At 35.2% G+C, this 16,663-nt stretch overlaps 2 protein-coding genes across 2 annotated transcripts; both read right to left on the bottom strand.

Annotated features, from left to right (window-relative positions):
- Positions 1-3,841: 3,841 nt before the first annotated feature.
- On the bottom strand, positions 3,842-5,074 carry LOC140008720 (uncharacterized). Its single transcript, XM_072053575.1, has one exon. It carries the CDS (start codon positions 5,072-5,074, stop codon positions 3,842-3,844), a length of 1,233 nt encoding a protein of 410 aa, XP_071909676.1.
- A 2,565-nt stretch (positions 5,075-7,639) lies between these two features.
- Positions 7,640-12,593, bottom strand: LOC113693869 (nascent polypeptide-associated complex subunit alpha-like protein). Its single transcript, XM_027212623.2, has 4 exons — positions 12,434-12,593; positions 10,474-10,555; positions 8,313-8,440; positions 7,640-8,196 (listed from the first exon to the last, which is right to left on the bottom strand). Exons 1-4 carry the CDS (start codon positions 12,491-12,493, stop codon positions 7,864-7,866), a joined length of 603 nt encoding a protein of 200 aa, XP_027068424.1. The 5' UTR covers positions 12,494-12,593; the 3' UTR covers positions 7,640-7,863.
- Between the last annotated feature and the right edge of the window lie 4,070 nt (positions 12,594-16,663).

Genomic DNA, 16,663 nt, shown 5'->3' with positions numbered 1-16,663 from the left:
ACTTGAGGAGTTTGGAGACCCAGACCTTCGTAACTTGAAGCTTCAATACTTGAGTGTATGAGATGCCTCTTGATGCCTCTGTGTATCTGTGTGTGTCCTTGATTTGATTGAGAGGCCCCTATTTATAGCTGTAGCAAGAGGTAGATGTTGAAGACCTGTGTACTACTTTACCTGTCTTGCAAGACGTGCAGTCATATTAGGACTGTACTAGTCAAATATTACCTCTTCATTTTATATTTATGAATAAAGAGATAAGTAATTTTTCGATTGGCCAAACTCGTGGGGACACGTGACATGGCATCATTTGATTGGGCAAACTATTGCAGTATACAAGAGATATATGGATTAACAACTCTAAATATTATTTCTATTATCTCTTTAATAAGAAATAAATATTCAGATATTTATCCAAAAATGTCCGAGTCATGTAGATATGATTTGGTTGTTATAGATGTTCCAGCAATTTCAACTGATTGGAACACCCCCAACTTGACACGTGGCAAAATACAATTGGCTGTTTAATAACCAATCTTTCCAAATGTACATGATGCATGTCACTATTCCGTTGGACAAAAATGAGCCATAAAAATAACTTATAGACCAATGGTAATTTTGAAATTTAATTAAAATTTCATTGTCTACAGTCATAATAATTTGTGAATTTATTTGTTTCGTAGACTCCAAAAATAAAAATTAATGTATTTTATTCCACGTTGCATTACATGTATTAAAACGTGCTATCCAATTGACCATTAATCTATAGCAAAGAAAGGTAGAATACATGTTTTTGAAGCATAGGTGATTTTTTCCCTTTTATTACGTGGCTGTGAAAGGATATAACTATTGTTTACATCAAAAAAAGAATCAGATTACCTCAATATCATTCAAACATTTAGAACGTTTAGTTAATACAATGAAAAAGTTTGGCATGAAAGAACACTCAAGGAAACTGAATGTTACCATGATTGTTTTGACTTTTTTTTTTCAATCATCATATCATACTTCGAAAACAAAATAATAACATTCAATTGAATTATGAATGCCTTTTCCTTCTTGTTGATAGATATCTCATTCGCACACATTTTCTATTTGTTTCCTAGGTCTCCAGTGAGTCAAAGACAAAGTTCAAAAAGGACAAATCTTTGATAATTCCATCCTCTATGATTAAGTTGCGAAAACTTCTGAAAAGATGTCCTACATTTAAACCAAATTCCTTCTAGTTAATAAATAACTTTTTAGCTACTCAGAAACAATAAGGAGATTCTCAAAAAAAACATGGGAGATTCTGCTTTTAACAGCAACATGCTTGATCCCACTTATGAAGTCAAATCAATACGCTCTAAGAAAAAATATTTGAATATCAATCGTTTTGGAAAGGTAAAAAAAAATTATGATATTTGACACCTATTGAGCAATCGGTAGGGTTAGAGACCTCCGCAGGTGCCTGACTAATCTATTAAACATAAAATAACGACTAACTTCTAACCTATTAGGTCTCTCGAGTCCTTGACATACCAAATTTCACCATCTCAGAAGTTAGGGAAAAATGCACTTTTCATCCTCAAAGTTTAGGGGGTTGACCAATTTTATCCTCAAAGTTTAACCCCAAACACATTTCATCCTCAATGTTCCGTAATTTTGACCAATTAAGGACGATTGACGGGAAATATCCAATTGACCGTTACAACCAACGGTTTTACCCAACAAAAAATGGGTAAAATCGAATGGAGCTAACTTTAAAGGAACAAAATGCAACGGACAGAGCTCCATTGTCGTCCTTTTTCCCTCTGCCTTTCAACCCCAAAATTTTCTTGCCAATCTTTGCAGCTTTAAACATTCATCCTCAGAGCATCTGGCAGTGGAGCTCCCTGTGCTCTCATTTTTGCCTAAATGAGGAGCAGAAGTTCTGAAGTCTCCAGTGGTTCATCAACTCCATTCTGCAAGTGTGGGTTAAGAACAAAAATGAGCACCTGTTGGCGCGGCGAGAATTCGGGAAGAAGATTCCTTGGTTGCTCTCTGTGGCCGGTAAGAAATATTTGTCTAAAAATGTTGGTCCTTCAATGTGTTAATTTAGCTAACTAATTTCTGAGAAATGTCATTATTGTTATGGTAGAGACCCGAGAGATGCAGGTACTTTGAATGGGTTGATGAGCCAATTTGTCCAAGAGGGAGAGTTCTCATTCCTGGTTTGCTGAAAAAGACTAACAAAATGGAAGAACAAGTTGAAATAATGCGTAAGAGGGAGAAATTTTTTATTATAATAATTGTGCTTTTGGTGGTTTTGCTAGTAATGAGTTGGAGCAGTAAAGACGAGGGAAAAGTAAAGGGAGGCAAGTTGCTGTTAACACTGGAGTGATTTTGGTAAAATTGCAAAAGGAAGAACATTTTGAAGCTGGCTGTGTTTGTTGTTGGAACGGGAGTTGCATTTTCCCCTATGAAGTAATATCCAATTGCAGGGTATAGAAAGGGACTTATTTTGTTTGTACAAAGGTTCCAAATGAACTCTGCAATTTATGTAAAAGGTGGGATTTAGGAAGGGAAATGCATTTGGCAACAATGCAATTTATTAACTCTGTAATTTATTTTGTTTGTAAAGCTATGCGTTGAGTGTAAGAAAATGGTCCTTGTCAAAGTGTTGTTCATATCATAAATATAAAATGGCCATGAACTGATAAACCACAAGTACTGATAATACAAACAGATGCAAATAAACTACGCTGGAAAACAAATGCAAATAAACCAAGCTGGCAACTAAGCTGATAAACCAAGATTGTCCCACATGTACTGATAAACCAAGTTGGAATATAAATGTAAATAAATACAAACAGATGAACATGAAAACAGCTGCCATATATGTATATCATAACTTCAATACAATTAAAGTGCATTCCCAATGAAATAAAGCAAACTACATGACTGTTGTTGAACATGGGTCCATAAATGAAATAAAGCCAGCTATCACATTACAGCTTGCACTTCCATAATTACTAGGCAAGGCAAAAGTTGAAACAACAAAAGTCATTCACTAATTACAAAAGCAGCAACTTGGCTTGAAGAAAATTCAGCATGTTGTTTCTCCTATCACAGTAGTTTCTCCTTTCCCTTCGATCTAGATGAACTAGGAACACTTAAATCTGCCTTGCCAGCAGCAGCAACATGCATATGAACATCTCTAATCTTGAAGGGCATCTGTACTTGTTCTTTAGTTTGTATTCTGGGTTCCTTGGTGCTATATTTCACTTGAGACCTTGACAGCCCAAACACTTCGTACTTATCCTTGTCTACTTGATCTGAGGCAGAGGATGTTATGTCAATCTCAACCAGTGGCTCAGCATCCTGTTGATGTTCAATGTTTGAATCATCATTACAAACTGCAGCTGCAACTCTTCTTGTACGTCTATGTCTCTTCTGCACAAAACAGTGAGGTAGCAAAAATCAAATTGCATAAAGACAAAAAAATCAAAAGATGTAGCAGGTTTTTCTACCCTTTTATTTGAAGACTCAGCAGCAGGCTTCTTGGTTTTCTTTGTTCCCTACAGTTTAAAAGGAAAACATGTCATTTATATACCAAATAGCACAGATAGCTATAACAAGTCATCAAAACAACTTACAACTTTTTTTCCATCTTGGCTAGCTGGATTGTTGGTAGAAGCAACAACTTGGCTTGAACTAATATCAGTTTCTGCAACTGCAGGATCTTGAGCATCTTTGAGAAGCTTGCAGGACCTCATATTATGTCCCCTTTGATGACAGTATCTACACTTGTTAATCTGTCCCACTCTTGTCACCTTCTTCTTAGTTTTTTCTTTGGCTTGTTGAACTTCCTCTGCACTTCTCCTTCTCAGCTTCTTAGGCCTTCCAGGTGCTCTCCCATATAAGGTGGCAAAGGACCTTCACCAACATCAGTAAGCCCCCATTCACTTTCTCCATTCATGGGACACACTGATCCTTCATAGCACTTCATATATGTCTCCACTGTATACCATTTTGAAACATATAGCAGAGGATCCTTTTTAGCCATCCACAATGCAGCAATGGCATGGGGACAGGGAATACCTGTTAATTCCCATTTTCTGCAAGAGCATGTTTGCTCCTTGATGTTCACTGCATATTGGTCACCATATGGGCAACTGACTTCATAAAGACCATCATTCGATTTGAATGGAAAACAGTCAGGTGCTCTATCTACATTTTTCTGCATAATGTGAAGAATTTTGGGGCAATAAGGATAAGTCTGCCACTTCTCTTTGGCCAGATTCCTATTTTTTTGCATTCTCTGCATCATGTACAACCGTATTGCTTCAAACATTTTAATTATTGGCTTCTCCCTAGCATCAAGAATTTTGCTGTTGAAGCACTCACAGATATTATTCAATAACATTGCACATTTAGGATGAGTGCTAAAATAAGCTCTGCTCCATTGACTTGGTGGTTTGTCATCAAACCACCTGGCTGCCTCTATATCAATTTGAGCTATTGCTTCCATTCTGCTAATGAATTGAACTGGTGTTGTTGCTTTGGCAACAGTCCATAACGCTCTCCTCAAACCTTCTCCTTTGAAACCAGCAGATGAAAAGTTATTGTGCAAGTGTTTCACACAAAATCTGTGGGCTGCATTTAGGAAAATCAGATCACATGCTTCAATTAGACCTTTTTGTTTGTCACTCATTATTGTCCATTCATAATCCTTTTCAATCTTCAAATCTTCTTTCAATAGTTTGAAGAACCAGCACCATGAATCCTTACTTTCACCTTCTGCTGCAGCATATGCTATTGGAAAAATGCCATTATTGGCATCAACTCCAACAATTGCTAGCAAAACTCCTCCTACTGATCCTTTCAAAAAAGTATCATCTACTCCAATAAATTGCCTACATCCAATTAGGAAACCATGCTTCACTCCAGCAAAACAGATGTACGGCCTCTCAAATCTGCCTTTCCCTGTTTTTGAGTCTCTGAAGTCATCAACAGTTTTCATTATAACAGTGCTACCAGGGTTGGATCTTAGAATTTCATGCATATAAACTCCTAATTTGCTGTACTGGTCTTTTTCACTGCCCTGAACAATTTTCATTTCTTTTCTCCTTGTCCTATATGTTTGATTTTTTGTGAAAGAGCACCTATTTTCTTTCAAAACTGTCTTCCTAAAATGCTCCAACTCTAATTTAGGATTACACCTAAACTCTTCACAATACTTCTTAGCTACCCATCCAGAATGCACAAGAGGGTTATCATATGTAAAACCACATGTGTGATTATCTTCAAATGTTCTTATTTGAATAGTTCCATCCCCACTTAATTTTCTAGCATATATAACCTAACTACATTCACTATTTCTGCATCTAGTCCTCACCCTCACTCTATCTTATTTCACAAACTTATAAGGCCTGCCTTGTTTCACACTATAATTATGTACAGCAGTCTTGAAAAGTTTCAGACTTGTAAAGGACATATACAGCTCTAATTTTGGATTGTCAATATGCTTAGGATCAAAACTACGAGACCTCAATTTAGACTCTTCATCATCAGACTCATGAATGCTTTCAAAATCAGATTCAGAATCAGGAACCTATTCTGTTTCATCAGAATCAGGAACCTTCTCTGTTTCATTCAAAGGATCATGAATCACATTTTCTTTCCTGTGATTATCTACTCCCAACCATTCAGCATTTTTGTCAACATTATCATGAAATATACCATCATCAGCATCATCACCTATTTCATAATTTGAATCAATAGCTGAAAAGAAAGTCTCATCACTTGCGTCGGAATCATTATCACAATTATTAGCAGCACACCTTCCTTGACCTTCATCCCTAACAGTGTTGTTATCATCACCATTTTGGAGTTCATTTTCTGTCTCATCTACCTCATACGGATCATAACCAAGTTGTTGCACTAGAATTTCATGAAAAGATACTTCAAGATATAAGTTAACTTCCTTAGTTGGTCCAACCTCCCCATTAACATAACCATTTAACTCCCTACTGCTGTCTATCCTCCTAAAGGTGTTATTTTCCCAACCATAGTACACCTTATGACCATATACACCAGCACTCTCAGTTAATCTATCCACTTCGAAAACACTTAGACCTATACTCTCAACATAGTCAAACACACACAAATCTCCACCTTCGTAATGGGGATCAGGAGTATATGAAATGAGGCCTCCATGGTGACATCTTAGTGTAATAAATGTTCTGCCTGTTTCTGGTTAAAGAAAATAATATACATCAGACTCTTCAGGAAAAAAAAAAAAAACTTCATCATTTCAGCACAACAAATTGTTGACCCACACAAAAACTACCAAACAAGGACCACTTTCACTTTTTCCATACACATGGCCAGATACACATGGCCGGCAAAATATACCAAGTATTATTGTTTATTAATCACTCTCACCACAAAATAATAGTCAAGCGGCAACTATCATCAGACATAAGGGACCACATTCACACTATAATAATCAAACCCAGACAAATTTTTTGATTTATTTATACCTCATGCAAATGGCCAGATCTGGAAAAAAATAACCGTAAATTGTAGTGGGGAAACAGTACAAACACAAGGGACCACATATCAGGTTTCCTTCTCCAAAAAAAACACATATCTTTATGCAATGTAGTTGTTGATTTTGGGTATAAATACTGTAATTTGGGGGTGGACAAATGTGGAGCTCTTTCTTCCGCAATGCCATAATTTTCTTCACCTAAAATGCTCCACGGATGCTGTCTATGCCCTCCTTCTTGCTAGCAGATGCTCAAAAAGTGGATGGAAAGATTGGCACAAAAATTTTTAAGACTGAGAACGGAGAAGAAAGAAGCTTTTTTCCTTTCCTTTTGCTATTTCGTGCATTTTTGTCCGTTAGAAAAAGTGAGTCCATTCGGTTTGACTCGATTATATTAGGTATAAATTTGGATCTAACGAATTGTGCTTCTCACGTGCAAAGTTTCATCCCAATTTTTGATTTGTCCTCCAATTCCCGTCAATCGTCCTTAATTGGTCAAAATTACGGAACATTGAGGATGAAATGTATTTGGGACTAAACATTGAGGATAAAATTGGTCAACCCCCCAAACTTTGAGGATGAAAAGTGCATTTTTCCCCAGAAGTTAAGACAAAATTTCACTTAGAAGCTGAAGATACCCAAGACAACACATTTATCTTCAAAGGCGATGTCGTTTGAAACACCAGAAATCAGTAAGTTGCAAGGCCCTCATGCATCGCATCAGCAGAAGCCACCACAGAGATTTGCGATCTCAAATTGCCATAATGTCATTTTCTATCATTTTCCTGCGTCCTTGCTTTGGAAGTGAAACGCTATAAACCAATACAAAGAAGCTGGACAAAGTGCATTTTTCCCCCCAAACTTTGAGGATGAAAAGTGCATTTTTCCCCAGAAGTTAAGACAAAATTTCACTTAGAAGCTGAAGATACCCAAGACAACACATTTATCTTCAAAGGCGATGTCGTTTGAAACACCAGAAATCAGTAAGTTGCAAGGCCCTCATGCATCGCATCAGCAGAAGCCACCACAGAGATTTGCGATCTCAAATTGCCATAATGTCATTTTCTATCATTTTCCTGCGTCCTTGCTTTGGAAGTGAAACGCTATAAACCAATACAAAGAAGCTGGACATGACGCCATAAAACTCTCACGCAGCCATTGCCACATCATAAATCACATGGTACTTTTCTAACTCTGATACAATTCATAAACATTCTATAGATAAGCTCAAACATTATAAGAGTAGTTAAAAAGAAGTCAATGAAAAAGAGCTGCAATAAGAAAGCCACAACAATATAAAACTTGACAATACAGATCCTACCCTCATTGGTCTCAGGAGACTCTTGGAGGGCTTCCTAGTTTGTAAGTTCCATAATGGCAGTCACAATATCTCCATCTGCAGCCTTGAGAGCCTTCACAGCCTTGGCCCTTGAAACACCAGCTTGCGTCATGACCAATTCTATGTCCTTGGGTTCTACACCAGTCTCGTCTACATCTTCATCATCCTGAGCTACAGTTGATGGCTCAGGCTTGGATATCACATTGCTGATATTAGGAGCCTTGAACTGCTCTGCAGCTTGAGTTTGCAATTGCGAGCTCAAATCCTCAATCTTTGCTTCACCAAATAGAACATATGTATCTGAAGTTGGGCTCTTGAAAACATCTGGCTTTGAGATGACAAACAGAATCTAAAACATAAACAAAGTCAAATATTCAGAAAAAGTAGCAACCTCCAAATTTGGAACAGAAAATAATAAACAAATAACTTTTCAGTAGAATTCATAAATCATCTAAATTCACTGACATTCTTGCTCTTCTTAACAGTGACCCGGCTGACCCCTGGGATGGCCTTCATCCCCAGCTTTAGCACAGCCTTCCGACTCTTTTTCTCGCTTCTACTCTGTTTTGATCTTCCACTACCATCTCCTTGTCCTGACAAGAAGCAGTATGATATCATTCATAAAGTATGCAGTTTTAGAAATTTCTAGATGCAAAGCACATATTGTAACCATTTTCAAAGCAGTCAATTGCCAGATCACCTTGATATGTGTTTATGCTTCATTTCAAGTAATGAATGATGGCAAGTTGGTGCAAAAAGTGTAGCTCATTAAAACATTGCAAGCATCTGAACTGAAGACACTCTTTCCACATTGAAATGTTGGTCTAGTACGTGAATTACAGGCTTTGCAAGAATCTTTCATGTGAAACCCATAAAGACTCAAGACACTTTGGAAAAGGCAAAAGGGAAAGAGAAGAAACAAAAATTTAGTGCCTCAAGTCATAACTAATTCGTATGCATATTCCTACCAAAGTTGTATTCAATATCAAAGTTTCTCTACTCTGCACAAGTAGTCTGAGAAAAGGTATTGGAAAAGAATAGTAGGCAAAAAAAGAGAGAAATTTGGATGTGATTAACACAAAAAAACTACGTTGACATGAAGTTCGCCAAAATCACAAGTACCTACCATCTGGTTTTGATAAATTACACTCATGTCAGAATTTGATGGGATAACAGTATCAATTGAACATGTGATTTGTCCCTTGCACTCTCAGCATAATTTTTAATTGGTACAAGCGAATCATTTGACAATCAGCCAAATTACCTTCACAACCACAAAACAGATTATTAGCACACTTGATCTATCCCCCCTTTCTTCTTGCAATTATTTTCTTTAACACTACAATCGTCTTTTCTTCTTCCCAATCACCAGCATAGACATAGCACTGGCTGGATAGCTGGACAGCAATTTTCTAGCAGATGACATACTATAATGGCATACTTATAGTCTAGATTCATTTTAGCCAAAATTACCAAGTAAAACAAATGATTAAACATTCCACCACCATAATACAGCCTAGTAACCACCCCACCACCATCTCCACCATTACTACTAACACCAAAAATAAAGTCTTTCTCATTCAAAACCAAGCCTGAAAAACTCTGATCCATCACTCCAGTTTTCCAAATAGCAGAAACAACACACCGCCAGCATAGAGATCTACACTCCACCAGCATAGACAAAAACACATATCAACGCTCTGACAAAGTCCAACACACACCAACGCTCTGAAAATGTCCACAAGACTACAGCTATAGCTTCTTGAGCACAAGCAAAAACATACCACTACCAGGGCACCATCATCAAACAGAAACAGGTGTGTAGGAAAAAGAGAGCTTGCTATAAGCAAGTGGCAGAGCGGCCAGTGAACAACAGGGAAGAGTTTAAGTAGCACAAGGTTGGCATTAAAGTAATGATCATTGGGTGGCCTGGTGCAGAGAGAAAGGAGGAAGCAAAAGAAATGGAGGAGTAACAGGGGCCAGAAGAGATGAGAAATGCTTAACAAAAGCAGGGAGAGGGGAGAGAGATTAAGAGAAGGGCGAAGCCAGAAGTGGAGGCAGGCAAAGAGAGCAAGAGGGAAGGAAAGCCAGAGGTGGGAGGAGAAAGCAAGCAGGAAATTTGGGTGAACATAGAATATAGGAAAAATAGAGACATGAGGGAATGAGGAATGAAAATGACCAGTGGAGCAACAAACAGGCAGTAAAAGGATGGGAGGAATTCGTTTTAATTTGTCATATTAATGAAAAGGTATAACATATTTTCTTACAGCATCAAAATAATGTTCAATTACGAAGAAGTTAAATAAAAGCACGACAAAGAGTTGTGCTATATCCAACCGAAGATCCAGGCACATTAGCATATTTCTTGAATCAGAAAGAATATGCTTTTATGTATGCAAATCTCACAGAATGTGGCTGTATCGTACACTATAAACAATTCATACTTTAACATGAAATTATTGCACCAACCAGACATGAGAGGTAAGATTTCATGAGAAAACATTTACAAGTAGAAATCTTTTAACAGTTGTATTTCTCTAATTGAATAGTCCACGACATCAAGCTTCCACAAAAAGCGTTAAAAGTGAGTTTACAAGGTGCTATATCATACAGAATGTACAAGTACCTTCAACGTCATCTTCATCTTTGTCATCATCATCATCTTCATCATCCTCTTCATCGTCATCCTCGATCACAGGTTCCTCAGGCTGTAAAACAGCATATTCATCATTAAATAAAAATAAGCCAGCAGTGCAGATTCAAACAAGTGCAACAATTGACTTCATTTTAGGCAGGATTTAGCTGAACAAATAAGGGCAGATTGTAGGAGAAAAAAGATTTTTAGCCCATAGCAAGACAACAGTGGAAAATTTTGAAAGGCAGATCAACCATATTGAAAAGATTTTGGCCAGTTGCTTGTTTTTTTCTAACTATGCAATACTTCAGAATCAAAACCATGCAGCAGAAGATGAGAGGAGTGCATAGAAGGCACAAATTTATTGATTGTGTTCTAGAGACGAAAGGATCCAGTGGTCTGTTAAAATTTAAAGGAGTTTAGTGCAGCCTAGAATGAAATCCATAATTGACACTTGTAAATTCATCTAGAATTGAGACGAATCTAGTACCCATTCTTTTCATTTCCTTAACTTAAAACAGCAATGAAGGGGTAAATTCATAGCAGCCCTGACAGGCCAGTAAACCACAAAGTGACATCTGCTAAAGACATTCTAGCGGGTTATCTTCACCAGGTTGGAGAAGCAATAAACGAAGAATTGAACCATCACTATGAACCTTTAGTAGAAAAAAACAATTATTTTCCAAAACCCACAAGAGATAGAACAGGAACTAAATTGACTTAGCGATCCCAGGCATCATTGCCTGTCAAATTAAGTATTTTGCGACATTTGAGCACATGTTAGATATTTGGAGATAACAATATCTTAATAAGTGCAAGCCTTGGCTAAACTGTTAATCAACCTTAGATTCCTTAAAAATCAATGACTATAGTATGTCACTATAGTGCACACAGCTAAATTTAGCACAACCCTTTGATAAATCACTCTGAAAAGTTATACTACTAAATTGCAAGCCAAGGTTAACAAAAGAATAGTCCTTCTTGACTCATCAATGTCAAGTGCCACACTTTCATGAGAGATGGGGGACATGAAAAAATGGATCCTGAATTGTTCATTATGAGTAATTGCATCCCTCTAAACAAAATTCCAAATCACATAATAGTGACTTTAGAAGCACTCATTTATTTGTATCTGCAACGCAAAAAAGTTGCAATCAACAGGTTCATCATGAAGCCAAGGGCAATTCCATTATCAGCTTTCAAAAGGGTAATATCATTTAGCTAAATGCGATGGTTTCACAGAAATTCCTAGTGCATTTCCATGCACCCAAACTCAGTTGAAAAAATATTATGGCTTTCATTTCAAAAGATTGCATCTTTTTGCCCAAAAGTCTCCTTGCAATCACCGATATGTCAAAAAAAACTGATTTAAAATCTTGACTACCGCATTATTAATTAACGAGCATTCATTTTCGACAAAATTTTGGATTTGAAGTACACATCCTTTCTAATCCCGCAAAACCCCAAAAAGGTTATATCTTTCTCCAATTTAAAAACTTGACTCCCGCATTATTAATTAACTAACTAGCCTTCATTTTCAACACATTTTTGGATTTGAAGCACACATCCTCTCTAATCAGTAGCCACGAAACACCAAAAAGACCATATTTTTCTGCTTTAATTGAATATGGAATTGTTAGTTCTCGTTCATTTTCCAATTCATTTCATCAAAATTGATAATTTTCCAGCAAAACATATGAAGCCGCAATACTAACACAACATCATCACCTGACTATCAATATACCTTAACTTTTCGTTGATCAATATGGCCAGAAAAATAAAGGATTTCCTGTAAATATAGATTCCAAAAGACATACTGAACTACAAATAACGAATTTTTTGCAACTGAGGCAGCAAATAGATATTAATTTCCTTTAAAAAAAAATCAAAAGTTTAGATAACAACAATTTATACAAAAGATATCCACAGAGACAGGAGAGATTAAAATTACATCGATATTTTGTTGCTCCAGATGAGCGGCCAAGAGTTCTTCCTGGGACTGGGCAGTCATGCTGTCGGAGAGGAAACGTCGTTTGTGTGTCTGTTTTAGAGTGAGGATTTGGGGTGAAAGAAAAGAAACCCTCAAAGAACCCTAAATACTAGTGGTAGAAAATTCAACAGTATTTGCAATTTGTATCCTCGAATTATTATTGGCTTTCGATTTGTGGCCTCAATTTAACAATTTTCACAATTTACCATGTTATTAATTAGGGGTGTTAAAACTTTTTTTTTTTTTTTGGGTGATGTGGAGGGCTTGGGGGTGTTGAAATCTTTTCATCCAAAAGTAATAGAAGGATTGTTAATTTTCAATTTTAATTGAAAAATGTGTCATTTATTGAATGTATAAGGTATTAAATTACTAAAAATAAAATGTTCAAGAGTGTATAACAGATAAATGATTTCAGATAACTTTTTTATATACTGTCACTGTATAATTTTTTTTTACATTAGCAGGTTTAATCGTGTCACATAATATGAATTTAAACTTAAAATTCAAATAATGCACATGCGACATACATCCAACGCTACTAGTGTAAGAAAATAAATACACCGTTAGAGTATAAAATGTTAATCCAATGGTTTAATGCAATACTATAATTAATACTAAATTTTAGAAGTAGTGGACTGAGATGTGTTAACAATTACCTTAGTCTCGAACTTATGTTTGAGTCTAATTTGCTCAAACACAAGCAATATCATTTTTCGATAAGTCAAACTCGAGTAGAGCACAAAAGTCTTACGAAAGGTTTTGACAAAAAAGACAATCGCTTGGACTGGGGTTAGTGGAGTCTCTTTAGGTCTTAATAGCAGCTACCCCCCTTAGGTGGTTATCCCACATCGAGGTTGGGAGGGGATTTGGATGGGTTTATAAGTCTCCTGAAGAACCTCAAGAGTTGCCGACTTTTGAGATTTACTCGGGAATTAAGTTTGTAAAGTCACAAAAGTCTTATGAAAGGCTTTGACCAAAAAAAAAAAAAAAAAAAACTCGAGTAGAGCACAACTCAGACTTAACTCAGTTTTTTCACTTTATAATGTAGCCAATAGTATTTTATTTTGAGAATGTATATTAAAAAAGAATTTTGGCTCCTAATTGTATTAGTGAAGAACTATGGCAGTTCGGGGTGGTGGGAGGGTTTAAAATTAAATAAAAATTATAGCAGTTAGGGATGAAAACGGTGTGGAGAGAAGTTAAAAAAAATAAGGATTAATCTTATATACAGTGTCAGTGTATACACTATCATTAGATATATGTCACATGTGCAAAATTCGAATTTGAAATTCAAAATTTGCTCATGTGCCATCCATCCAATCGTGATAATATATACAATGACAGTGTATATAAATGGAAAAATCGTCCAAAACGTCTCTCACATTTTGTAAAATGACTTTTTTCGTCCCTCACTTTTAAAAGTGTAATTTTATGTCCCTTACATATTCACATCGGTCAAATTTAGTCCCTAACTAGGTTTCCGATCATTTTTTGGCCGGAAGCTATCACGTGCAAGGCACGTGATCATTTTTTAAGGGTAAATTTGTCAAATTATAGTTTACATAATCTAATTTATAGTCCTCCATATTTTATAAAACAAATTTTTTCGTCCCTCACATTTTATAAAATAATTTTTTCATCCCTCACATTTCACAAAATGAATTTCTCCATCTTTCACATTTCAAAAAATGAATATTTCCATCCCTCACTAATTATGTCTTTGAGGGAAACCCTAAAAAAAAAATGTGTGTGAATACATTTTGTTTAAACACATGTATATGTCTATTTGATTTTGCTTAATAATACGAATAGCATAAATATATGTATGTGTCTATTTGATTTCACTTAACAATATGAATACCATATATTATACGTGATCATTTGATTTCATCTGGTATTGGCTAGTAAAAAATCTTGCGTTCATTGTCAAATTGGCCAATAAAGCTATTTTCGATCAAAATACAATAAGAATATGCAAATTAAGGTTTTATTGGTAAATATTAGTCATAATCATACAAAAAGAAAAGATTGCCCACAAGTTGGGCCCAATTACATACATGTATTTATGCTATTATTATTAAACAAAATCAAATAGACATATACATGTGTTTAAAAAAAATGTATTCACACACATAATTAGTGAGAAATGAAAATTTTATTTTTTGAAATGTGAGGGATGGAGAAATTCATTTTGTGAAATATGAGGGACGAAAAAATTTATTTTATAAAATGTGAAGGACTATAGATTATATTATGTAAAATATAATTTGGCAAATTTACCCTTCAAAAATGATCACGTGTCTTGCACATGATGGATTTCGGCCAAAAAATGATCGGAAACTTAGTTAGGGACTAAATTTGATCGATATGAATATGTAAGGGACATAAAATTACACTTTTAAAAGTGAGGGACGAAAAAAGTCATTTTACAAAATGTGAGGGACATTTTGGACGATTTTCCCTATATAAATTTACTCAAAAAATAATAATGAAAGTAAAAATGCTATGCCTCTTAAGTACACTTGGGATGGAGTAAAGTTGGAAACAGCTTAATTTACTCTAATCAAGAGGATTTTACTTGGAGAGTGTATTGATTAAGGAATTGTAAGGGGTCATGAAATATATGAACGAAGAACTATGGCTCATTTATGATGGATTACTAATTCTAGATTAAATCGAGTCAAGAGGAGTTATCAAGTGTTTATTTTCTTTTCAAGATTATAGTTTTTGTTAAATAGTCATGTTTGTTATTTCACTATTGGAGAATTAACATAATATCATAAGTATAACAACACATCCAATGTTTGGATCGACATTAAGGTATTCATGAACCAGATAATTAGTTCATGGGAATGTTACATTATTAAAACCAGTTCTTACAAGACAGTCAAAATTTTGAACTATTAACTATGGTCATATGCTACCCAGTCATACTGGCTCGGAATCCTTTGGTTCCTAAGTTTAAAATGGTCATATTTCGGTAATCGACAATTGGGAGCCAAATATAAGTCTAAAATATCTCATCATAAGTTTATGCTAGCGTTAAAAAAACCTTTAAAAAGCATTCAGTTCTCATAGATTCACAATAAACAAGTGTTGAAAACAACATCCTTCCATAGTAAAAAAAAAAAAAAAGTGACAAGTTTAACAAAGCTAACAACTTAAAATTATTAACATGATATAAAATCATCTTTCCAAGTATGAGAACTGAAAAGAAGAAACTTAGGCCTTGCTCAATTAGTTTTATCCATACTGGACAAAATTACTGATCTACCTTTACCATATGGAGGGTCCAGTATTCACATTTTGTTAGAAAATGCCAACTAATACTTGACCTGCATTCTTTTCTAGCTGAATTGATATTCAACATGCGTATAAAACCTGACTCAATTACCTTTTTTTCCTTGTGGTCAGAATTGATCTATTTTGTAAATTTTCCTATTCTCAATTTTGTTTGAACAACTTTAGTGGGTAATGATGGAAAAAGATAAAAACTTGTTTATTCATAAGATATCCTTTGATTATTATTTTTCATCTATTAAATAAGGGCGAATACCTCATATTATTGTCAAAAAAAAAAATCACAAAAATAATGTTCTAACATAGATATAGTACAAAAGGAAAGATTTTTTTTTTTTTTTAAATACTAGGCTGCTAGACTAACAAAGCCCGACAGCCAACGTGAAATTTTTTTTTACAGGTCGGCAGCTATCATGAAAAGGCCAAAAATTAAAAAAAAAAAAAACAAAAAGACTGGCTCAATGGCTTTGAAGTTACTACTATGAACTAAAATGGCCCAGTGGCTATTAGTTTTTTTTTTTTTTGATAATGGCTTTTAGTTAGTACTTAGTAGTAACTAACTTGGCTTGCCTACCTGGCTCCAGTGGCACTTCCAACATGAAGTATGTGGATGTCACTAGTCTAGTGCTACTTGCACCAAGGACTTTGAAGTTGCTTTTTTGAATGGGATTCTATTTGTAACTTGGGATAATATCAGAAACCTCCCTTGCTTAATATTAATTGATATCCTTGAAATTTTAGAAATATCACTTATCGCCCCTAGTAATTGTAAGAATATTATATTAACCCTTATTTGACACATAATTCACAACATATCAAATAAATGGAGCGCAAAAATTGCAAAAAAAAAAAGGAAACAAAAGTCACTTTCTTTTCTTCATCATTCTCTCT

Source organism: Coffea arabica, chromosome 6c, assembly GCF_036785885.1.
Source record: "Coffea arabica cultivar ET-39 chromosome 6c, Coffea Arabica ET-39 HiFi, whole genome shotgun sequence".
Lineage (NCBI taxonomy): Eukaryota > Viridiplantae > Streptophyta > Magnoliopsida > Gentianales > Rubiaceae > Coffea > Coffea arabica.
This window is presented reverse-complemented; position numbering and strand designations above follow the sequence as displayed.